The following is a 26,990-nucleotide window of genomic DNA, read 5'->3' on the forward strand; positions in this document are numbered from 1 at the left end:
GAAAGATGAGATGGATTGTCTGTATATGAATATAGCACCACTGATCAGCTGGAACACCTGATGACCTGATTGATGATTCTTTTGTGTGCAACTTGCCTCAATAAGACAGTCTGATGAGCGTTGCGTCATTTGAAGCATGTAGCACACGGACAGAAGGTGTAACAATAATGATGAAACTGTTTCTCACACACACACACACACACACACACACACACACACACACACACACACACACACACACACACACACACACACACACACACACACACACACACACACACACACACACGTCAGCGCTGGGAAACAGGACAGTAACAATTCCTGAAGCGGTAATGTGCATAAAATCCTGATGATGTGCATTGAGACACGCTGCTGTGTGCCAGCTTACACAGAAAACAAGGGGAGTGGGTGTGTTTATCCCCCGATGTGTGTCACCCTTTTTAAAAATTAGACATGACCTGCCAATAAACGTCTTCCTGATACGAACAGATTGGGACCAAGATCAACATACCGACTGATCCACCTGAACAGCCTCTGATTGTTTCATCTATTAACTGCAGTAGTAGAAAAAAAACTTCACTAATCAAGCAAATTACATTTTTGCAGTTTTGAACTTTGGGCAGCTGATTCATTCAGGTTAAAAAAAGAATTAGTTTTCAATAACAAAAAAAAAAGAGGTGAGGTCTGGAGAGGTTAAAATTGCTTTCACTTATTTATCATGATCGTATGTAATGAGCTGCTTCTCTATGTTTTCTATCATTCTATCTAAAACAAGCAAATAAAAGAGCTGGGGAAATGTTCACTATTTTCTAAACTTTTGTTGGCATTGACTGATTAATTGATCATAAGACTCACCGACTGACTGTTTGACTGTTTGGTTGATTGACAGATTTCGGATGCAGAGTGGGAGGACATGCTGGAGGGATTCGATGAGAGGAGTTACCTGAACGCCCGACGCTGGAAGCCCGGCGACGACCCGTACACCCTGTATGCCTTCAACCAGAGAGAGAGCGAACGTATCCCCAGCAACAGAGCTCTGAGAGACACCAGACACTACAGGTACACACACACACACATACACACACACACACACACACACACACACACACACACACACACACACACACACACACACACACAGAAAACACTACACAAACACGCAGAAATATATATGACACAGCAGCACACAAAAACTCACTTAGAGGAAACTCATGCTACACTACACACTCTCTATTCTCTTTTTGCTCATGTCTTTTATCTGGATCAGTGTGTGAGATCCCATATTAGCTTGAAAAAAAACTGGTGAATGTGTATCTGTACAGCATGAGAAGCACACAACAGCGTAATGTGTGTGTCCTGACCTGTGGAGGAATATGTTTGTTATACACACAGTCTACAGCGTGATGCATGGGTCTGTCCACAGTGCACTACATAGAAACACAGTTAATCAGTACACTCCAAAACTCCTGTTGCCTGGAGGCATAACACATCTGAACACACACACACACACAACACTACAGATCCACTCTCATTATTACAGGTATGTACACACACACACAACACTACAGATCCACTCTCATTATTACAGGTATGTACACACACACACACACACACAAGCACACACACACACACACAGAGTCAAACAGTAGCACAGCAGCCGTTCTCTGAGCTCATAATTAATGCCCTATCTGTGCTACAACAAATTTCGATTATGGAACCAAACACGTTTTCATAGAAAAAAAAAAAACGCCAAATTACAATCCGTCTGTCCGCGTAGAAATTAAATTAAACACCAAAATAGAAATCCTCTTAGACGAGCAGCCTCCTCGTCTGTTGGAAAGACGCTCGGCAAGAAGATAAGGAGCTCTCCGCTTTGACAGCAGCCGCCTTCTTACACATTTCAGGAGATAAAAACTTCCAGGCACTCGAGGAAAGCATAGAGAGGTCCAGTGTAACCGGGCTGGGATCATGTAGGACAAACACACACACACACACACACACACACATACACACACACACACACACACACACCTTTCTGCGTTTGTTGTTTCCACAGTACTCAACAATAAAGGCAGCAGTAGGTGTGTAGCCTCCAGCCAATAACAGTGCAGAGCGTTGTATCTGTCTCTCTCCTCTGCTCTGCTCTCTGTCTCTGTGTCATGGAGCAGCAGGTCTGTGTGTCTGTAGATCAAGCTGAGCTACACACACACACACACACACACACACACACAGAGCAGACAGTACAGCTGTGAATGTAGCTAAGTGTGTGCGTGTGTGTGTGTGTGTGTGTACAGTTGATGATGCGACTCCTGAAGACTAAAACCAAGTCTCCATGTCTTGTTTGCTACCTGCTGATTAAAGTAAAGCATGTTAGCCTAACCTGACCAGGCTCACTTAAGGTGGACTGGCCTTTAAGGTGGACCAGCTATTCTCATTTTAATGACAATCTCAGCCCCAAACAGAGTCCCTCCACCACCAAAGCACTCATACTATTTGATATATTCTCTTTGTGCTTTTGATGAGTCTTCTATATTATTCCTTAATTTGCTTCAGAGTTTTCTGCATTGAATGACATTTCCACATATATATATATATTATGCATGTGCTTTTAGTTTATATCTTGACTGAGTGAAATATTCATGCCCGAGGCGTTTTGTGTTTATATCAGATGGTAATTTTCTAGATGTGCAGCGCATCGATTTGCACACATTTCCCCTCAAACTCAACCTGACTTATCTGATATGTTTAGAAACTCCAGGCTCATTAGTAGAATCTCAAATCAAGTCTGTGAAGTTGAAACTTTACCCACAAAACTCAAGTTTGTCATGATAGATTGAAGTCAAGTTAAAATATAAGTTTACTAATGATATGTTTCCAAGCTAACGATGAACTGATTAACTAACGAGCATTGTCTCTGTATCCAAAGCATGATTTATCTTATTCCTCCTGTGTGTTGTACAGCTCCATTGTTAAAACACAGCAGTGAGTCACATTGTTATACTGAGTGACATGTTCCTTCATTACCATGATCACACACACTGCAGTGCTCTGACATCATCCTGCTGCGATATCACAAGTTTGTATTCATCCACAGTTGAAAATAGTCCCTTGCACATGTACTATATACTGGTGGCATTTTTTTATATTTACATCTTTAGTAGGAAAAAGTGTGATGACGTTATATTAATACAGATTAATATAAAATTCAGTTATTTAACATGTTTGTAAGATGTATTTCAGACTTTTTAAAAAACAGTTGATTCTACCTTTAATTTCTGTGAGAGATCTAAATGACATCTCACTGTACATCACTGTTCTCCTCATTACATTTGGTCCAGTCTGGGCTCAGTGTATGAATCCATCCATCACTACAGGCCTGCTGTTAGAGCTCTGTCTGTTACTACTGAGTTTATATAAGCATTTGGATTTTTTTCCTTTAAACAGATATTCCTAAAATGTGTCTGACAACGTCTAAACTAGCAATTTACATCTATTTGCATATGTTTTTATACGTTGTGTTGATGCAGGAGAACAAAAAAGGAAGTTAAATTCAAAAACAAAACATGTCCAACTGGAACATCCATCCCTTCTCCCGCAGTGACGGCGTGGCTTTCAGCTGTTGTTCACGGCGTGATTAAAGGGTAGCAGGCAGTTTGTGGTGACCCAGCTCTCTAATAGGAAGCTGCATGTGGGCGTTAATTGGGCGCCTGTTTGTTCTGGCAGTTATGGCGAACATGACTAAGTCCTGGATGGCGGCAGCGGCAGCAGCAGCAGCAGCAGCTGGTGGTGGTGAACGCAGCAGGTTACAGCTCCACGACTCACGTAGGAAGCTAAAATCTGTTAGCATAACTGGCACCTACATCACTCTCTCTGTGTGTGTGTGTGTGTGTGTGTGTGTGTGTGTGTGTGTGTATGTGTGTGTGTGCGTATGTGTGTGTGTGATGTTTTGAAGACTTATCCCAAAGATGATGTCTGACTCAATCATAGCTTATCTGTTGCTTCCAACTGTGTGTGTGTGTGTGTGTGTGTGTGTGTGTGTGTGTGTGTGTGTGTGTGTGTGTTTCTTCATGTCCATATGTGTGTGCTAATATGCGTAAGTGCGTGTCGTATCGATTGCCTGCATCATCTGCTGTGTTTCTGGACAGTTTTGCTGTCGAGCTGACGTTAGGTGGGCTGGGAAGTGTGTGTGTGTGTGTGTGTGTGTGTGTGTGTGTGTGTGTGACAGAGAAAGTGGGAAGTGTGTGTGTGTGTGTGTGTGTGGGAGGGGGGGAAACCAGGGATACGCTTAATCTGTTAGCAGGGAGGTAGGGGGTTGATGGTGCTCATTTATCTCATATAGGACAGCAATGAAGGGCGTGTGTGTGTGTGTGTATGTCTCTGTGTTTGTGTGTATGTGTGTGTATATGTGTGTGTGTGTGTGTGTCGAGTGTTATGTGATTATCTGTTAACTCAGTTACTGTATAGCTGTAGATCTCAGGGGGAGCGCTTGGCAGGGAAAATGATAGCACCCCGTACACTGATATAGGATGGAGGAGAAGAAAAAAAAAAAAACCCTGAAAGAAACAAACTGCAGTAAAAATCCTCGACCACCACCGAGGTTTGGTATTGTTAGAAACACCTTCTCTTCTACTGCAGACTCACTGAAGGGCTTCCTACACGTTGGCTCCGATTTTTCAAGAGGGAGCAGAGAAATTGAAGCCGAAAGTGAAGTAAGGCTAGCCGTCAGACAGTGACACCGTGCTACTGAGATGGTCAAACATCTACTTTTTTAATTTAAAAGACTCAACAATTTCTATAAATACATTTCTTATAAATAATTACATGTGATTTTGATAGCAGTGCAGATACCAAAACCATACAACTGCTCAACTGCACCAATGTTTCATCATGTTATCATAACTAATAGCAACAGCAGGAAAAAGTCCACACACTGTAGCTCCCAATGCAGGTATAATTTCATTTAATGGGATATCACATTAAATTATATCTGCATTGGGAGTTAAAGTGTGTGGACTTTTTCCTGCCGTTACAGATTCAGATATTTAGAAATCCAAAACGTGATTTTTGACTCCAGATGTGTGCCTCTACTGCTACTTTATTATAACAATAGCAGCTACAGAAGTCAAACTAACAGTCATATGTAATAAAAGAAAAAGCAAATAAGACTCAGTATCTGACAGACTTTCAATGCTTCAGAGTTTTCATGAGTCGACTCGACATATTGCAGCCAGCACTGGAAACATGATACAGCACAAAAAAAAAAAAAGCCCTGCATGATGGATGGATTTCAATATCATAAATCTTATCGGTTGTCTCCCAAATATTGAACATGAGCAGTGCAAAGAGGGAGTGGAGGAACATTTCTCAGAGACAGACGGTAAAACATGAAGCACATTTTCAGCTGGAGTTGATGTTCAGTTCTTTTGTACTTTTAACTTATTTGAAGTTAGTCGAGTGACAGCGAGGACATTTCTCATGACAACCAGCACCGATGCAGTTAGACGGCACAGCAGCTCCTTTACTTTCTGCTCCTGTGTAACTTCACACAGTCACACGACTAATATGAACGTACATTTTCTTCTTTCTAGAGATTATTACCTAATATTACCAGCAGACTCCTCCCAGTTATTTCTATGATAATACATGACTATTACCAGTATTTACAATAACATAACTATCCTGTTATGACCAGGCGGGGAGTTCTGGTCCTCTGAAATGAGGCCAACCAGGAAGTAACTTAGAACTGCATTCTATCAAAAGGCCACCAGGGGGCGACCGTCTCTATACAAGTCAATGGAGAATTCACCAACTTCTCACTTGATTTCTAACCTCAGTAAACGTTTTCAAAATGTGTTTATGGTCTCAATCGCTAGTTTAAAGCCTTCTTCAATGCAGTATGTTGTTCATTTGGGACATTTTGGCCTCCCTGATTTTATATTTGACGATAAAGCAGGGTATGCATTAGGGCGTGGCTACGTCCTGATTGACAGGTTGATTGACCAATGTCCTCGAGATCCAGCCATTGCAACCATAGCAACCTCCCCGCTCCGCCCATGGCCCCGCCTCATGCCCATATAAGTAGAATCCGTGTTTTTATTTTTCCCAGCATGCACCTGAAATTTTCAAGATGGCGCTGCCTAGATTCGAAACTATTGGCTTCTGAGCAGCAGTCCACAAACCAATGGGTGACGTCACGGTTGTTACGTCCGTTTCTTTTATACAGTCTATGGTTATGACTCAACTGGAAGTACTAAAACAAGCAAGCAAACAAGTGTGTAGCTAATATGAACAGTGATATTGAGCGTGACTGAGCAGACAAGTCTAGAAAAACTCAAAATCCACAGTGTTTGACAGGTGGTCTCTGGGTAATGTAGTACAGAAACACATCGATATCAGAGAAACTGGCAGATTTCCACTCTGAAGGAAGAAGCTGGAGTAGAGAAAGCACAGCGGGTTTAGAGAGGAAGGCTCCAGGTCTGTTATTTTCCCAGCGGGGCCAACGATAACCTGAAGATTAGAGAAGCGAGCTTTTGACCTGAAGATGCTGGCTTGGACTCCCTGTAGCCTGCAGGCTGGAGGAAATCTGGAAATCCAACAAGACTTTAAGTCCTGGTAGGAAGAGACTGCAGCTGGTACACGGTTGTAATGCAGGTTTAATTCACTCTATTTTATTGTGATTTTGGGCACGTTTTACATGCTTATAATCTCTAGGGGAGCAAGGAGGGTAGTGTTAACCTGATTTTAGTGTAAACTGGACATCTATGAGGGGCTACTATTACATATATAACTGTTTCAATGTAGTGAATACTTTTTTATCTTCTTTTTTTTAATCAAACAACATGCTGCACCCATTTTTTACCATATGTATCTTCTTTGGGGGGTTCCAGTTCTTGTGTTTTTTGGGTTAGAGGTACAATATGAATCAGATGGTATTGCTTGTATTTACTTACTTCTGAAGCAGAAGACACAGCCTCTATAACTTTTTGCTGTTTTGCTCTATGTGAAGATTTTGCTTGCGTGTGTTGATGTGTGTTAATTATTTTTGACAGTTATTATTTCATTAAATCAAAATTAGGACACCTAAATTCAACTTTTTGTAGTTTTGGTTATCTCCAGAGTTGGTGACGGCAGGCGAGCACAAACTCCCGGCTACGGTTGACATCTTTTTATACAGTCTTGCGTGTCAGACTGTCTGATTTTGACACTTTATGTTCAAAACGCCTGTTCAGTCAGGTGTTGGGTTGCATCTATCTTTGTGTTGCGGTCACTGATTTCCCCCCAAAAAAAGAAAAAAAGAAAAAAGAAAGAAAAACAGTGTTTTTTTTTTTGCAGCAGGAGGAGGAGGGATCAGGTGATGTTATTTTATTCTGTCACTATCTTGAGTTTGAGGGAGAAGGAGCAAAAGAGGAGGGGAGCGTAGAGATGAGAGGAGAGCTATAGACGGCTTAGGGAGAGATGGGGGAGATACTGTGGAGAGAAGGTGGTTGTAAGAGAAGGAGAGGGAGAAAAGTCAAGAGATTAGGAAGAGAGGAGAGAGAGAGGGAGAGGTGGAGGAGGAAGATGCCACAAGCTGCTGAGAGGAGAGATAATTGCCACATGCAGAGCTTGAGAGGCTGTGTGTGTATGTGTGTATATGTATGTGTATGTGTGTAAACCACTCCACTCCACTGCTCTGCTATTATCTCAGTGAACAGGGGAACCTCCCTCCGTCTGCTCTCCGACAGACAGACAGCCTGTAAGTCCAACAGCCGCTCCACCGCAGGGATTAGATCCAAGCATGAAGACAATGGGCTGATACGGTACAAAGAGGAAACATGTCCTACAGTACGACACGGTGGGTTGATATGGCAACAAGAACGGCGTAATTAAACCATTCAAATGCAAGACAAAAGGGAAACAGAGAGGAAATGTGTCGTACAATTTAAGATAAACGGCGTAAATGATAACAAAACCGATTCATACAATGCAGAACAAGAAAGTTTTCTGAAGGTGCAGCGATAAGAAAAACACTTTGTTATCTAATGGCCCTAAATGTAGTTTTACTAAATGTCAATTCCAAATATATGTCACATATTTTTTACTTAAAACCTGTTTGGCTGTCAAATACTTTCAGTCTGTGGGTTTGAAATGTGGCTCAGAAAAGTTTGTAGCATGCAGTTATGTTAAAGATGGTCAGCTCCAGTCCACAGAAGCACTGCGTCCATCTATGTTACACTTATATATTCTCCAAAATATGATTAAATATGCATTTTGCAGTTGGTTCCAGTCATTTAGCTGTTTACACATTAAATAGGTCATAAATGTATTTCTAAAAAAGGTGTAAAAAGCATTTCAACCATTTAGATTTGAATTGTTGAGCTAGGCTTCACAAACTGTGTTTCAACATTTCTGTCCACAGCGTTTGGGAGCAGAGAAAGAGGCTGATTTTTACACAACTTTGAAGCCTAATTTCATATATTTGGCGATTTTTTTAATCATTCAAATTTGGCAGGGTGGTTAACAACACACTTTTCTGTGGTATGTCAAACTCAGAACACATATTTATTCTTACTTTACACAGACTTTAAGACAGGAATAAAGAGGCAATTGAGTGGTGGGAACAAAAAAAAAATCACCTTATTTTCAACTACAGTGCTGAATAAACTGCTAATGTGTGAGTTAGATAGATTAATTGCTTATGTGTTTTTTTGTTGGGATTCAGTCACGGTTAACTTGATATTCGGTTTTCTAGTGAACAGTTTCTCTTTCCCACAAAAATAAAAATCTCTCCATAATCCACTGTTGATACTATCCGTATTTATTCTGATTAAGCGTGCCAGCAAACTATACTTCCTCAGAATCACTGCAAGAACTTTTAGTCTGTGCTTTTATTCTGAAAAGTGAATGTATGGGGATTTTCACATTCATTCACTTCTCTGACCACCTGTAACATCTGACATTATAACAGTATATACATGACAGACAATCCCAATAAGCACAATATGCCCCCTTTAAATTCATCTCTACAAATAAACCCAACAATATCTGCATGGTTTCATACAACGAGGTGAGAAAGTATAATTTTAATGATTTGAAGTTACCTTTCTTATAATCCCTCAAATGCACTTGTAAGGTAGTTTGCATGAAAGGAAATTGTGTGACAGCACCAGAGAAGTGCTTTAACGCTCAGTGCTGGTGTAGAGATGAAGGAAACAGACAGCATAACAGGCTGAGATTACAGAGTCCACCGGTTATGAGAGAAATATCACTGAGTTGAAGCAGTGACATTAAAAGGGTGTAAAATGATCATCTTCTCTTTCCTCTGAAGCACCACTGAACACCACACCACTCTACACATTTATCATTTTCTTTGTTTTGCCAGGATGGGAGATGTGATAACGCTCCTGTGTTTTGTTGTCACCGCTCCAAAATGGAGGCATCTCCCTCGTAACCATCGGCAACCTGACACAAGCCTGTACTGTCAGAGAGAAAGAGAAGAAGAAAAAAAAAAAGACGGTTCACTGATTTGGTTACTAATTATTTCATTGGATTGTGACCCAGTGATCCTTGAAAATGTATCTCTAACTAGATCATGCAATCATTCAATAACTCCATCTGTGTGTGTGTGTGTGTGTGTGTGTGTGTGTGTGTGTGTGTGTGTGTGTGTGTGTGTGTGTGTGTGTGTGTGTGTGTGTGTGTGTGTGTGTGTGTGTGTGTGTGTGTGTGTGTGTGTATTTGTGCACACACCAGCATCAGCGTCCTTTCACACTCAGTCAACCACTTAGTCATGTTTCCATGAATCACAACACGCAGCTAAACATTAATCACCGCATTAGCTTTGTTGCCTCCTACACGATGCTCTTCATCCCTCTCAGATCAGAAGCCCCCCCCCCCCCCCCAAAAAAAGAAACCCCTCTGAACTCTGACACTAAATGATTTTATTTCCCCTCGTCAAGCTTGTTTATTTGATTACCTGCTCTAGTGATGAATGTTCACAGTGTCTAGTATCAGAAGCAGATGGAGGAAACATTAAACACCCTTGAGGCTCTGATTCGCTCTGAACTGATGTTCTGGAAAAAAGGCTGAGATTTAAAAAACACACATTTGACCTCCAAAAACTTTTAACATCATTAGCTGCGTTAGTTTATTTTCCTGCTTCTTGTAAACACGTTTTTGGTGATTTGCAAATCAATAGACATTTTCATAAGAAATGGAGAAAAAGTAATTTTTTTTAGATGTTTATGTTACATATACGAGTCAATGAGGGTTATTTAGTGTCCATGTGGTTTAGTTTAAATTTAAAGGGTTAAAATGTGTAAATAAATGTATGAATAACTTGCACACATTCTTTTTTTATGGACCCAGCATCAAATTTCTGCTTTTAATCCATTTAGAGAGAATATATTAGAGGATTATGGTAAAAATGTCTAAGTGGTGTAACCATAAAAACTTTGTACCAAATAATTAAACGTGCTTAAAAACAGTAAATAGTCAATAAAACACCATATCAACTAGTTTGGCATGATCTTACATTATAACTTTTAATATTAAATAAAGCTAATGGAATACAATTGTTCTAAATATTACATTTAATCTGGGTAACCATGGAGATCAGGAAACATTTAAATTTTTTAAAATGAAGTAACTATTTGTATAAATCCACTTACTTTTGGTAAAAAATGGTGCAAATGTCATTTCAAGTGACATAAAACCAACAAAAATACTAAATGTACATTTTAACAAACCTGATGCTGCTTTTAAAACTAGTTTTTAACATATTTTTGAATTGCTCATCTTGCCAACCCTTATTTGTTGATTCAGTTATTTGCACAGCAGTGAGGGTGGATGATTTAAATGCATAAAGGTGGTTCACTGAGGCTGCACATGTAAGGGTTCCTGATTTTAGATCCGTGTGCTGTGACATTTGAAGCATGACTTCCTGCTTTCTAGATCTCTTCGCTGCAGAGTCTGCTCTCACATTTCCCTGAAACAGAGCCAGTGTTGTTAGGATGAGCATCTTATTAACAGACAGAAAGCTTTATGGAGAATAGAATAGATGTTAGCAAGTTATGGACTCATATTCTATGTTAGATGGGGTTTCCTCTTATTTTCCATAATGTTATTTGTGGCTTTACCTTTTGGTTTTTGTTTGTTTGTCATTTGAATGTGTTTGGGATGTGTTCACCATAAGGGTCGGCCTTCTCTGCCTCCCCTTATCATCTTAGTACTGGTCCCTCTGCGGCTGGGTCACAGTCATCTGTCTGAGAGGTGACTGTTGAGTCTTTCTGCCTCTTGGTCTCTGATTTCTGGATCTTTTCAGCATGGGTAACATTGTGTTGTGTTGCTCCATGATTTGGGACAAGATGATTACATATTCCCAGCCTGATTGACTGCGTATGTCAGGAAGATCACTTGTCACCATTTCTTTGCGTGTCCAAGAATGGTTGACATGTATTATTTCTCTCTCATCTTCTCTGGGGATGGGGTCCTCTCTCATTTGTCCTCTTTCTTCTCCTCCAGTGCGTTTGGAGGGGGGTTTAGAGAGGTTATATCTATGTATATATAGAGAGAGAGAGAGACGTTAGATGAGGGCTGAAGAACTGGCTAAAAACCATCGTTATCTGATCCCGGTCATCTCAGACCTCATCACAGAGGCCTGGACCCGTGTCTTGTTTGTTTGCCTCTGGTTGTGGTGTCTGGTCTGAAAGAGGACCTGGATTCTGGCATCAGGAGGAGGTCCAAGTGAGAACTGGAGTGAGAACTGGAGACATTGATTAGTTTCCCCTCTGCTTCCTTTGATTTTTGTGTTTTATGCTGTCTGTTTTGTTTCTGCTGTCTGTCTCTACATTCTGGCTGAATTATCTACGGAAATCCACTTCATTCCTTTTTCCGTTTTTCTTATTTGGCAAGGTTCTTTTTCTAAATGTATTTGTTGAGATGTATTTTCAGAAAACCCAGCGTTCAATCCACAACTGGATTACAAATCTCTGGTACATTTTTATCACCCATTATTTTTGCATATCCTGATTACAAACTAGGTACACAAATAGGTACTTGGTTCATTTGACCTTTACCCATATTATTACCTTGTGTACTGCTTTGGTTTCAGTTGATATTATTCACTATTTCCTTCGTTAAATGGCCTTCGTCCCCAGTGGAATGTCATTACCTTTGAGACAGGTTTCATGGTCTTCAATACTGTATACGCATTTCATTTTAGATGCCATGCCATTCAAACCCATGTCTAAATCCTCATAGGCAGTCCTCACGGGAGTGGTTTATGAGCCTTCCTCAGGGGAGTTGACTTGAGACTTTCTGGGACTCAAGCGTCTTGTAGTCCCTTCACCAGCTGCGTGCAGGTTTGACCTGTTTGGAAACAGATGAAGGAAGGGATGAGTGCGGCATCCCGGATGAGCCCCCAAACCGTCAATGCAATTCACCTCTTACACCACTTTGTTTAATGCTCAGATTTCTCTCACATTTGATACAGACACAGAAGAGTGAGCCCTGAAGACTGAGGTGACGACTCGACTTTATCTCTGCCTCACAACCTCTAAGTTGCTGTGACTCCTCTACATGTGGTTTTACCCAATCAGACATGGCAGGATATGCTTCAGCATGTAACTCCTTCACACAGGAACATACACTTCAGGCGCAAAAACATGGTTTCTATAACTGCCACTAAGCATTTTAACATTACAGAACTTCACACAAGCATTTGTCATAGTCGTATATTTCCCTCACAAGCACCTGACTTATTTTAATCACTGAAAAAACAACAACTGTAGTTGTGGGCAGTGAGCCAAAGGTTTTAAACCAGGCTTGTTCTCCAATTTCAGGTTTTTTTTTAACGTAATTACCCTCTTGGCCTGAATATAAGATGACCCTAATTATAAGACAACCCTTTTCCAACACTTGTTTATCGTGGAAGACTTTTTGAAGATGCAACACATTTTCACAGATACGGTTAATCCAAGGAGAAGAGTCTTACCTTCGAAGCCTTTGCTCCATTAACATGAAACGATACCATTAAAGCAGAACATGAATCCCACATCTGCGTAGCTTGTCGATCAGTCACGTACTCACACACTCTCCTCTCAGGCTCATGGAAATGGTCAGGATCATTTTTTCTGGCACATAGCATTTTTCAGACTCCTCTTTTGTCCTTTTTTCTCTCATCATCTGTGACAGCAGTAATTCTTGGCTGCTTGACAGATGATTCAGTCCACGGTCCTTTTCTGCACTAAAGACATTGGAAGATGCTTGCAGCCCCTTTACACTCCTCATGAATTTATTTCCTCTGTGGCTCAAACAGACGTTACAACCTTGTGCAGGTTAAACTAAGCTAACAAAACACTTTTAGACCTGATTGAGTCTAAAACCCTGCACTATAAATGGGTTTGCAGGCACTTTCTAGTTCAGAAACAATCATGGCTCAAGGCTATGAACAACCCATAATGCAACACTCTCTGTAAAAGCTGCTGCTGCACCGGTACTCTCTCCATTCAAAAATAAATTCAACTCATCTTCTGTTCTAGTCCTCGGATATAAGACAACCTCCAATTTTGCAAACCTCATTTCTAAAATAAAGGATTAACTCACATTCGGGCCAATGCAGTAATTATCAGAGTATCACTGACTGTAATTATTGACTTCTATATGTGTATATATATATATATATATAGATATATATATATCTGTAAAGTATAAATACCTGTTCAGGCCAATATAACTGGACTATAACCAGCTGTGACGCTTTGACTTTCTGAAACTTTGACCGAGGTATGGATGTCTGAACATTCACAGACCTTAAATTGAATTAGGCACTTCTCATCACATCTTGACAATGTATTGATTTTTCGATCATACAGGACATTTTGAAGTCCTTTAGGAGAGACATGTTAATCTCCCGAGCTCGAGCTTGATCTCTGGCTCTGCGGTCAAAGAAGTTTCTCAGTCAGAGAGCTCATGATGACTCCCGTCACGTCTACCACTGTTTACACTGAATTTAACAAACAGCACAAACCACAGCAGAAAGCTTTCTGAGGCGAGGAAATCCCCTTGGTGTATTGTGGGTAATCTGCTGATGTGGAACCTGAGCTCTGAAGCACCCCGGTGCTCTACAACAGCGGAGAGTGACAGTGATGCTAAGCAGCTTTACCGTAGCTAGCGCCTCAGCTAACCGTCCTACTCTGCCTCTGAGATGACTGCATGTCGAAACAATCACATGCACAGTGTTACAGCTGTATCTGCTCTGATACCTGCTTAGATTTGTTTGGTGCTTACTTTGCCTCAATGCTCTTGGATTCTGTCCCTTTGCCGCACTGTTTTCCTCCAAATTCCCACTTTTCTTTTGTAGTTGTGCTTTGTTGATGAGTGCAGGGAATTACAGGGAATTACATTGTGAAGAAACACAGAGTGTTTGAAACACGAGGCAGAGCTGCTCCTTGAAATAGACTGAGACGGTGGATCCAAGTGAAGCTCTGATGTCTCATTGATTTCACCTCTTAAATCCACTTCAGTGGTGAAGGCGAGGTGGCGAGGAAGGGGAGGAGGCAGATTAAAGACAGAGTTTTTAAGCCCTCATATATTTCAGGCATGGATAGTGAAAGTTAAAGAAACAGTCCAGCCTGAAACACTTTAACACACACAGCTGACGGTGTTGTGTTTTGCACCGCTGGCTGCATTGTGTTAGTTGTTTTATGTCTCAGTAGAGGCAGACAAAGCCGGCTGAAGAAAAATGGCTTCACAACAAAAGTAATGTCCAAACTCATCAGAAAGTAACTCTTAGAAGGTACACTAATTATATTATTGATAGTATCAAGCAGTGAGATGTCATGGGCTTTGTTTCCCAACCTGAGGCTCTGGACTCCTCCAAGGGATTGCAAGATAAACCAGAGGAGTTTCAACAGATAAGGAAAATAGAAAAACCTGGTCTCATACATTTTTATTGAACTGGTTACAAACCATACACATACAGCATGAGTTAAGGAGTCACCAGACGGGCTGATGGAGAATATATAATGCTACATAATATGAAACATAACTAGATTGCAGCTGGGTCTTATCATACAAACACATATCATTTCAAGTCATCATACTTTAGACCACATTAACACACCCTCACATGGAATATTACACATGTATCACCTGATTATCATTTATTATTTGACCTACCTATTTTCTATTAATGTCACAGTTGTAAAGGATAGTGCAGCACTGATAAGATATCACCTCTTTCAATGCTCTGTAGTTTTATCTTCTTATATCTGCAGCACAAAGAGAGCTTTTTTTTTTTTAAATGGCTCTGAGCAGATGTATGCAACTTTAAAATTACATTATTGCAATTGATATATAATGCAGGTGTATAACTTCAAAGTAGCATAATTAATATAAGAAATCACAGCTTTTAAATTTAAAGGCTTGTGTAAAATTTAACATGAAAACCAGACAGAATTTCACAGTTGATATACGTAATATACTCAGCGTAATCCAACTAGGCCTCCTTCTACGGCTGATAGTCCAGCAACACATCAGTATTAAAAATAAATGAATTCAATTATATGCTGTGAAATATGATAATTATTATCATTCTGCACTTATTTCACACTTTAATGTACAATTTATGTACCGTCTACCTTGACATGGCTTCAAGTGGGGCGTGTAATGGCAGTATATGTGTGTGTGTGTGTGTTTGTGTGTGTGTGTGTGTGTGTGTGTGTACTTGTGTCTTACAGGGGTTGTGGTAGCCGTCGATTGGTCCAGTCACATATTGATCTGGGTTCATTGATTGGCTGGTGTAAATGCCTGTCAACCATCCTGTCACTGCCACTCCTCAAAGAAAGATCACAGTTAAAACCACTTCTTCTTGTCTTCCTCTGTGTGTGTGTACGTGTGTGTGTGTACGTGTGTGTGTGTGTGTGTGTGTGTAGCTCTTGTATTGAGCAGCACCGATCCTCTTCATACCCTGACAGTCTCAACCATCCTTCCTCTCCCCCCTCTCATGCTTTCCTCGACTTTATCCGTTTTCCTGCCTGTTCCTCTCTTTCCTCTTTCCTTCCTCCTTCTTAGGATCCTCCTCTCTTCATCCTCTCTCTTTCTCTCTTCCTCCTTTTTTTTTAAAAATATACTTCTAGTTTTTATATCTTTACTCCATCTTCTTATTTAAATTGGGCCAGAGCCAGGGAAGAGTCAATACTACCTGATCCCTGCAGGTGTGTGTGTGTGTGTGTGTGTGTGTGTGTGTGTGTGTGTGTGTGTGTGTGTGTGTGTGTGTGTGTTTGGATCTTTAAAAGTAAGAGATGGAAAAAGAGAAGGAAGAGAAGCAAGCTGATCCAAATTACATGTAAACTGAAACATCCATGGTTTCCTTTCAGCATAAGTGAGAAATGAAATGTCTCCTGTAGGGATGTGACTGTAAGACTGTAAATGATAATGGAGCAGCAGTTTTTTATTGATGAAGTCATTCTTGAATTATTTAGTTTGCACTTAAGCAATTACATTTTATTCATCTTACATTATATGAATTTTAGGGATTGCCTTTTCTGTTTCTCATTTTAAAAATCCATGCACAAAACTAGAGTTGAATGTAACTAACAACTGAGAGCGTGTTAAGTGCTTCAGTCCAAATACATGAGACAGTGAGACGTTAGCTAGTGTTAGTGTGGAGTGTCCAGGTGGTTCCTCTGCAGAGCTAAAATCAGCTTTTAATCTTCCTGTCGTCCTCCCGGGTCAAATTGACCCTGTCTGTTTTGACTGTTCTTCCTTCCTTCCTTCCTTCCTTCCTTCCTTCCTTCCTTCCTTCCTTCCTTCCTTCCTTCTGTCTGTCTGTCCTTCCTTCCTCTTTCTTTATTTTTCCTTTTGTTCTTCCTTTCCTTCCTTTCTTATTTCCTCACTTCCTTCCATCTTTCCTTGCTTCCTTCCTTCCTTATTTCCTTCCTCCCACCTTTCCTCCCTCTCTTCCTCCTTCCTCCTTTCCTTCCTCCCTTCCTTCCCTCCCTCCTTACTCCTTTCCTTCCTCCTTTCCTCCTTCCCTTCCTTCCCTCCCTCCTTACTCCTTTCCATCCATCTTTCCTTCCTTCCTTCCTTCCTTCCTTCCTTGACCTGAGGACAACAGGAGGGTTAAAACCTCCATTTAGGAAAAACAAGCATCAAATGCCCCAAATTCTACATTTTGGAACACTGCTCCAAAATCTGTTGGTAATTATGCACATAACATTTTCTAGAGCTTTCTCAAATCTTCACCTCCTGAGACCCAAGCTTTTATTTGACATGCTTTTTAAATGTAGGACGTAGATTTTGAAATAAATAATTTCCTCATATGGGAGGACAATGGGTTTATTTTACTGTTTAACACAAATAATTCCCCAGTGTATGAAGCTTTTTATTTCCTTACATTTACACCAATTATAATAATAAAGTCCCAATATCCTCAAATGTCTTGATTAGCAGTGTCGTAGCTTGTTGTTATTGTTCAAATTAGTCAAATTTGTATCAAACTACAGACTTTATTAAGCATAAATAAACAAAATTTTTCCAGCCGTCTCATTTTCACACTGATTTTTTTACACTGTAATGTGCTTTTACGACCACTAGGTGGCACAGAAACGTGTGTACGAATGAGGATGACGGGTCAAAGTTAACCCTTAAACAGACAACGTGCACCAGGAGATACAGACTCTTTAATCTTCCTGTTGTCCTCCCGGGTCCTTCCTCTGTCCTTCCTTCCTTCCTTCCTTCATCTGTCCTTCCGTCCTTCCTCCCTCCTTCCTTCCTTCCTTCCTCAGATCTAAGTTCAACTGTTAGGGTAAATGTTCCCTCCTTCTGTCCTTTATTCCTTCCTTCCTTCCTTCCTTCCTCCCTCCCTCCCTCCCTCCCTCCCTTCTTTCCTTCCTCCCTCCTTTCCTTCCTTCTTCCTCCCTCCTCCCTTTCCTCTCTCCCTCCTTTCCTTCCTTCTTCCTCCCTTCCTTCCCTTCCTTCCTCCTTTCCTTCCTTCTTCCCTTCTTTCCTTCCTACCTTCCTTCCTTCCTCCCTCCTTCCTTTCCTTCCTTCTTCCTCCCTTGCTTCCCTTCCTTCCTCCTTTCCTTCCTTCAGGTGCAAATGACATAACTAGTAAGGCCTGTTTAAGGGTTAAGCAGAATGAAGTAAAAGGTCACAGGAGGTTAAAATTTGCTACAGTGCCCCTCAAATGTTTCTGTAAATACAAACTTTGTCCGTTGATTATTTTTCATACATTTCATATTTCCAACACTGAAGGCTGAAAAGTGAAAGAAATGGCTTAAAATCATCTTAAAACGAGCAAAGCTGAATTCAAGAATATGTCCGATGTAACAAAAGATAGAAACTATAATATCTTAAACAGTGAATGACGAGATAATCTTCTTCTATTGTGTCACAGTTTGATATTTCTAGTATTATTGTTATTGTTAATATCATATTTCTTGTATGTGTTCTCTGCTCTGGCTGTTAAATTTCTTCAGCTGAAACAGAAACATCGTGGTCGTCTGAATCAGTGCAGCGCAGGGTTACTGTTGATGATCCTGCTAACAGCTGGATGTTACTTCACGCTGAAGCTTTCCAACGTCTCCTTCATGCACAGGCAGACACACACACACACACACACACACACACACACACACACACACACACACACATACACACGCACACACACACACACACACACACAAAAGCACCATCAGTCTCCCCTGCCGAGCTGTTGATAATTACAAGTAAAACACTGCAGTAAACACCCACCTACAAACACACATGCAGTCTCACACACACACAGACACACACGAGTTTAAGAGTTGGTTTGAGTTTTATTGCAGTTTGGAGCTGCTGGGCTTCTGTTCTCCCAGCAGCACGCAGAGTTCACTAATAACAACTTTCATTCAAATCAATCTCAGGGGTGAAAAAGAACCGCAGATGCTGATCGGCGCATCAAACAGATGCATAAACATAAAAAAACCCAAATAATGAGTTAGAGATTGAATAAGTACATAATTAAATGAACTTATTATCTGAATCAGATGAATAATTAACAAATGAAGCAGCGAGCGAGGGAGTAAACAGAGGAGAAAATGAGCACAGGTGACGGAGCGGACGCCTGAGCGCACGAAACAACAAACTAATCAGACTCACAGCATCAGAGAGATGAGGTTGACATCACAGATATTTAAAATCTTTCAACTCTGTTAGACCTTAATCAAAGGAGCTTGAAAATAATTGAATCATTTTGTCATCAGCAGCTGTACTACAAACCTCTGCAACAGCTGTCAATTAGCACCACATCTATTTGAATTGCTGATACATAGTATATTTATATAGAGCCTTTCTACTCTGACCGACCAGTCAAAGTGCTTCATGATACAACATTCACACATTCACACACTGATGTTAGAAGCTGTCATGTAAGGGGCCAACATGCTCTCCAGAAGCATCACAGCACTACAGTGACAGAGCCATTGGGAGCAGTTTGGGGTCCTGATCTTGACTGAGAACGAAAACTAAGATTAAAACTAAAACTAGCAATGAAAAAATAATTTAGTAAACTGAAATTAAAATGAAAACTACAATTTAACCCCCCCCCAAAAAAAACTTAATAAAGACTGTGAGGACAGGTTGGAACCGGCACTAGGAAATCCTTTGTCAAATATGTGATGTTACTTATATATTCTGTATTTCCCTGCATTCATTTCCAGACTCATTTATGCATTTAAACCACCTTCTTTATTTCAGCTTTTACACAGTTAATGAAAAAGGTGATCATAGTTTGCAGGTTTGAACCCTGAGGCTGATAGAAAACATCACCTTTGGGTCCCAATCTAGACTCTACTTAGACACAACATGTGACCTGTGTGTCCACTGTTTCTGCTGTACCTGCGGCTCTAAACTGTCAGCCTGTCCTTTTCTGAGCTGAGGTCAGTGAAGCTGTCGCTACGCAGCAGTGAGAGTGCTGAAAGCAGCAACTCACACAGTCCTTTAATCATCTACTCCTGTTACTGTTTAATATGATGCACACACAATCATAGAGAGAGAGGGTGTTCAGGCACATATACGGACATATAAGTCTGCGTGTTCACATGAAAACACACACACACACACACACACACACACCACACACACACACACACACACACACACACACATACACATATACATACATGCATAAAGCTTTGCTGTTTCAGTTGGCTGGTCTGAATTTGTTCCCTCCTTCCGGCTTTTGTGGAACAACTGCAGCGTGTTCCAGCTCAGCGTGATGAAGTGCACGGCGAACAGACTGAACAGGCTCATATAGATCCTGGATTACACACACACACACACACACACACACGCATACACACACACACACATACACACTGGGCTAAAACAAGCCTTTTTGGTACGCTAAGGAGGATTTAATAACCCCTTAAATCCCCAAATTTTCTATAGCACCTCAAAAATGTTGCTACACTTCCTACACTTTTTGGACCTCTCACTAATTCCTAAATGTGTGTTGCACACGCCAAATATGTTATTTGTTGTAATTTGTTTTAACTCAAAATACTCACGTTTGATTTAGTGCCCTGAAATTGATATTTATACTCCTTAAAATTTGGTATAGCTCTCCTAAAATATAATACTGTATTTGTTAGCATCACACAGAAACACACACACACACACACACAGAAGGAGAAAGTGCAGAGTGGGAGACTAAGACTGTTTTCCTTGTTTGGAGTGATCAATAATGACAGCAGAGAAATACCCAGAATGCAGATGGATCATCGTGGCCGCTAACGTCGGAGGTCGACAGTTCATCAGTTCAAATCGAGCGTGGTGAAATATATAGATGTTCTACCCGAGTGAAACATCGCCACACATTACATTACATTTAGCTGACTGGCTTTTAAGTGGCTCAGTCGGGCATGAAGACTTTGTCAAACACAAGTTAAACACCCACACAAGCATGTGGAAACAAATACTCACAGGCGCCCAGTTGTTTACTTACTTTTTAAACTTCACTGCTGTTCTTCAGCCTCCTTATAAACAACTGAAAGTGAGGAGATCAGAGGTCAGAGGTCACAGAAAGCAGAAAATCAATGTTATACAGCATGTCATATATTCCTGTGAACTGACATTAAGGATAAAGACAATATTTTTGTTATGTGTGGTAGTGAAGCTACTTTCTCCACACTGGATATTTGTATCCATTTAATAACACAATGATTTAAATCAGACACGTTTGTGCTACTTGAAAACAAATCAATGCCTCGACTTGTACAACTTTTTACACTTGTTACTCTTTCCAACTTTAACTCGGCTTGGATGTCACCAACAATCATAGACTGTATAGAAGAAATGGACGTAACATCCATGACGTCACCCATTGGTTTGTGGACTGCTGCTCGGAAGCCAACTGTTACGAATCTAGGCAGCGCCATCTTGAAAATTTCAGGTGCATGCTTGGAAAAATAAAAACACGGATTCTACTTATATGGGCATGAGGCGGAGCCATGAGCGTAGCGAAGGAGCTTGCTATGGTTGCGAGGGCTGGATCTCGAGGACATTGGTCAATCAACCTGTCGATCAGGACGTAGCCACGCCCTAATGCATACCCTGCTTTATCGTCAAATATAAAATCAGGGAGGCCAAAATGTCCCAAATGAACATCATACTGCATTGAAGAAGGCTTTAAACTAGCGATTGAGACCATAAACACATTTTGAAAACGTTTACTGAGGTTAGAAATCAAGTGAGAAGTTGGTGAATTCTCCATTGACTTGTATAGAGACGGTCGCCCCCTGGTGGCCTTTTGATAGAATGCAGTTCTAAGTTACTTCCGCGTTGGCTTCATTTCAGAGGACCAGAACTCCCTGCCTGCCAACAATACACTCTGCAACCCAAACTGAGCCTCATGGGAGCCTCACAGGCTTAACAAAGTCAGGTTTTGGGTCCATCTTTCACATGCATATCACAGATTAGGTTCTGCTTTAGGCCTAAATTTTAAATTTTACTATTGACCATTAAATATCTCAAATAGGTATTATTTAAAATCCAGCTGTAAAATCCGAGTCTCTTATCTAATCTAATTTATCAAATCACTTTTTGTACCTGAGAAGCCAGACATTTCAGTCTGTACTGTGAGGATAGTCACATAGCATTTTGACAACCTATTTAACAAAATGTTTCTGACACATAAAATAAATAATAGGTGTATTTTTTTCATGTTGTTTAACTGAGATCAGCTTGCCGAGAAAAATTGAGAAACCGCTACCATAAATGTTTTCCACCTTATGATTTACCAATTAAAAGAATAAAGAGAGATAAGAATGTATATGAAAGAGTGATAATGTACGATCATGCCAAACTAGTTGATGTGCTGTTTTATTGAGAATTTGAGCATTTTTAAGCAAGTTGGTTCAAGGGTACTGTGTAGCCTATAGCATTCAATATGAAATTTAAAATATGAAAAATAAAACACATATGTACATCTCAGAACTACTAAAAGTAGGATTATTGACATTGATATTTTATATTACAAGATTTTGCTATTAAACACAGGAACCATTTCAATCTCAAGTTATTTCTTTAATGTAATATGAAAGAGGATTATTTTACACAATGAACAGTTTGAAGTAAGGCTGTTTAAAGGATACATTCACATTTTTTTTAACACACAGATGCTCATATCAACATTACTGTTATCAAGATATCTTTCTAACAAGCTTCCAGTTTCAGAGATGGGAGACAAAATCCTCATTCTGTACAAAAATATATTATATGTGTTCACTGCAGCTCAGCAGGTAAACACAAAGAGGAACTGGCCAGTAGATTAATATCAGTTATAATAAAGAGAAGACAGTTACTGACTCTATTAAAGCTCCCAGCTCAGTTCAGTCTATTCTACACAGTTTAAAACATATCTCACTCCCAGCAAACATGTGAAAGTTACTTAACAATAATCATAAAAACGGAGTATAAAAAAAACTATAGTATAAAAAAGTAAAATACAAGAATTTGGTTTAAATTCTTAAAATGGGTGAAAAGTTTAACAACACAGTGCAAGACAGTTAAACAGAGTCACCCACCTAAACCCACCAAGACACAAACAAAAGCTTTAACTTGTCATGTAAAATGTGATGAAATGTTATTTACTCTGCTGAGTTGATGTTGGAGTGAAAGTTGTTGATCAGTGGAGTCTGATAGAAACAGAAGGTTCTCCAACGTTTTCATAGTTCACCGTAGCTTCATCTCCATCTTCATCATCATGCACCTGTGAGGAACAACACAACACACCTGAGCTTCTGAGATATAATGGAACAAATAAATGACCTTTGTTTCAGAGTAATACAGTCAGCACTGTTTATTCTTATTCTCTTTACAGAATCACAGTAAATAGTGAACTACCACAAACATACAGGAAGCATTTGAATATTCAGTTTTAAAACTCACAGCATCGTCACTGATCTGTGTTTTGTTCCCTGAAAACACAAAAAGAGTCAAGTTTAGTTTCATCAGTAAAAATCCAGATTCATCAAAACTTGTTCATAAATGTTGTGTGAATGTTCTCACCTTTAGTTCTCGTCCAGATGTAGACTGACACAACGATTATTATGAGTGCAGTTAAACCCACAGACACGATGAGGAACCTCAACCAGCCTGGAAAGAGAATTAAAACATTAAAAACATTTGTCACTGTTCAAACTCCTGTAGTTAAAATATGAGAGAAATACAGTTTATACAGCACGTGTGATTTTTACATCCTGAAAAATGTTGCATTTATCAGAGCTTCATTATAATATTAGTACAATATAGTTCAGGTGGCTGTGGCTCAGGAGGTAGAGCGGTCGGTGGTTCGATCCTCCAGTCCACTTGTCGATGTGTCCTTGGGCAAGATACTTAACCCCAAATTGCTCCCGTTGCTGTGCCAACGGTGTTTGAATGTGTATGATTGGTTAGTTTCCTCCTGTTGAGCAGGTTCACCCTGCGTGGTAGCTGCCGCCATCAGAGTATGAATGTGTGTGAATGGGTGAATAGACATGTAATGTAAAAGTGAGAAGAGTGATCATAACGACTAGAAAAGCTCAATATAGTTACAGTCCATTTAGTTCAATATTTGAACTGAACTATGAACTTTGAGTGTTCACCAAACAGAAATATATCTCTTCTATCCATCTAAGACTGAGAGACAGAAAGAGAGAGAACAGTGAACAACAACCATGTTTGAGACTCAGACGTGTGTGTGAACCAGGCGGGGAGTTCTGGTCCTCTGAAATGAGGCCAACACGGAAGTAACTTAGAACTGCATTCTATCAAAAGGCCACCAGGGGGCGACCGTCTCTATACAAGTCAATGGAGAATTCACCAACTTCTCACTTGATTTCTAACCTCAGTAAACGTTTTCAAAATGTGTTTATGGTCTCAATCGCTAGTTTAAAGCCTTCTTCAATGCAGTATGATGTTCATTTGGGACATTTTGGCCTCCCTGATTTTATATTTGACGATAAAGCAGGGTATGCATTAGGGCGTGGCTACATCATGATTGACAGGTTGATTGCCCAATGTCTTTGAGATCCAGCCCTTGCAACCTATCGCAACCTCCCTGCTCCACCCATGGCTCCGCCCATGGCCCCACCTAACCCTAACCCTAACCCTTCCCAGCATGCTCCTGAAATGTTCAAGATGGCGCTGCCTAGATTCGAAACTATTGGCTTCCGAGCAGCAGTCCACAAACCAATGGGTGACGTCACGGATGTTACGTCCCATTGTTTTATACAGTCTATGGTGTGAACACACTGACTGAGATTGACTGAATAAGGGTGCACTCACACTAGGTGATCCGTGGAAAGCTGGACCCAGGCGGGGAGTTCCTGTCCTCTGAAAAGAAGCCAATGCGGAAGTTAGGCCTGTCGCGATATTCAATAAATCAATTAATCGCATGATAATAAAAATTAGCTCGATAATTTTTCTGGCCGCGATAAATGCCATTTGCATGCTTGTTTGTTTTTCCTCGTCTCTCTCTCGGGTCCTTAGAGTAACGATGAGTGAACCCTCATGTCAGTCACTTGTCAGTCGCATGGTGTGTGGGGAGGCAGGACTCCTGGCATAGCGTACCACAGAGTGCAGCTGAGAAGTATACCGGTAGGCACTAGGCAGAGAGAAAGCTAGTTGCCAGTTCGAGTACGGCTAATAAAATATTTAAAGAGTTTTTATTTTTTATTTCATAGTAGCCTATAGACCTGTAGAATAACCGGTAGTAGGGTTGGTCCGATCGGCGGGTGTCCATCGGCGATTGCACGCATTATTCCCAATCCGACCATTTATTGTGTATTATTTTGTCATTATTAAGGCAAAATAACTCAATTTATGTCCATGGACATTATAATGAATAGACTACAGGCTTAATATTAGTTAGCATCCAGCGTGCTGCGTGGACTTCATTACATCTGCTGCACCGCTGCTCCCACTATTATGAAACGCTAAGTTTATACAGTCTGTGACTGTGACCCTCATAAAAGTAATATTTTACAAATTTGCATTATATAAACTAACGAAATTCGTTAAAGTAAGTCATTTGGCGACTTCTAAGTCATTAAACTAAGTCTTACTTTTACTGGAGTAATTACCTCGTGCGCACCTGTCATTGTAAGGTAAAACTTACCTACTGAGCAAACTCTCCCGTTCTCTCCTATGAACGAGTCGGACGACAACGTGTATCAAACATGAAGCAAAGTGAAAAAATAATGAATTACGTAACAACATTGTATTAGATGAAAATTATCTCAGAACAACAATATTATCGCTTATCGCGATAATTTCTGAGACAATTTATCGTCCAGCAAAATTTGTTATCGTGACAGGCCTAGCGGAAGTAACTTAGAGCTGCATTCTATCAAAAGGCCACCAGGGGGCGACCGTCTCTATACAAGTCAATGGAGAATTCACCAACTTCTCACTTGATTTCTAACCTCAGTAAACGTTTTCAAAATGTATTTATGGTCTCAATCGCTAGTTTTAAGCCTTCTTCAATGCAGTCTGGTGTTCATTTGTGGAATTTTGGCCTCTCTGATTTTATATTTGACGATAAAGCAGGCGAGGTGGCTACGTTGTGATTGACAGGGTGATTGACCGATGTCCTTGAGATCCAGCCCTCACAACCAATCGCAGCCTCCCCGCTCCGCCGTTGGTCCCGCCCATACTTCCGTCCATGGCCCCGCCTCATGCCCATATAAGTAGAATCCGTGTTCTTTTTTTCCCGGCATGCACCTGAAATTTTCAAGATGGCGCTGCCTAGATTCGATACTATTGGCTTCCGAGCAGCAGTCCACAAACCAATGGGTGACGTCACGGATGTTACGTCCATTTCTTATATACAGTCTATGGCTGGACCGTGCCTGGGATGAAGAGGTGGGCTCGGGTACTGTTCAGTTGGACTCGGCACAGAAAGTCAAACATGACGTCAATTATGCGACTGTCGCCATAGTAATAATGGGTCCAGGTCTCACCTCGTTAATTAATGTGAATTGTAGTCGGTGAGTAAAGCTGCAAATTCCTCCCTCATCATCCACTGCCTACGTAAAAATCTTCTTATACGCCCAAAATGACTCAAAGTAAGCCACAAAGTAAAGAAAATGGTTAACTCCATTGTACAGTGTGACAGCTGTTTCACCAACACAAAAACTAATCGCACTGTGATGACGAAAGCGTGCCCGGGCCAGCGGGGGGAGGAGGGACAATCGTGCTCCGGCATGGTACAAGCCAACCAGGCCTTGTGTGAGTGTGCCCTAAGAGATATCTCCACCCACAGCCAAGAGTCAGTCTGACATTCATACTTTATATCTATAAAGAGGAAAGAGAAATAGAAGATGTTAAATAACTACCGTGTTGTCTTATTGGAGTATGATTGGTTGTTGGTGCTGATTGGTTCATCTTTGCCTCAGTGCTTTTTCTCATTGTTGTTGCTGTCACTGGTTTTCTTGTTGGTGTTGTTGTTGTCGCAGCTCTTTTAGTGTCCTCATCTAGAAATATTAAAA

At 40.6% G+C, this 26,990-nt stretch overlaps 1 protein-coding gene across 1 annotated transcript in view; it reads left to right on the top strand.

Annotated features, from left to right (window-relative positions):
* Positions 1-26,990, top strand: part of galnt14 (UDP-N-acetyl-alpha-D-galactosamine:polypeptide N-acetylgalactosaminyltransferase 14 (GalNAc-T14)) — a 276,779-nt gene that overhangs the window by 31,859 nt on the left and 217,930 nt on the right. Inside the window, exon 2 of the mRNA XM_053337552.1 lies at positions 890-1,059. Within this exon, the coding sequence (XP_053193527.1) occupies positions 890-1,059 (170 nt within the window). The remainder of the gene's footprint in view (positions 1-889; positions 1,060-26,990) is intronic.

The sequence above is a fragment of the Scomber japonicus genome, chromosome 17 (assembly GCF_027409825.1).
Source record: "Scomber japonicus isolate fScoJap1 chromosome 17, fScoJap1.pri, whole genome shotgun sequence".
Taxonomy (NCBI): Eukaryota; Metazoa; Chordata; class Actinopteri; order Scombriformes; family Scombridae; genus Scomber; species Scomber japonicus.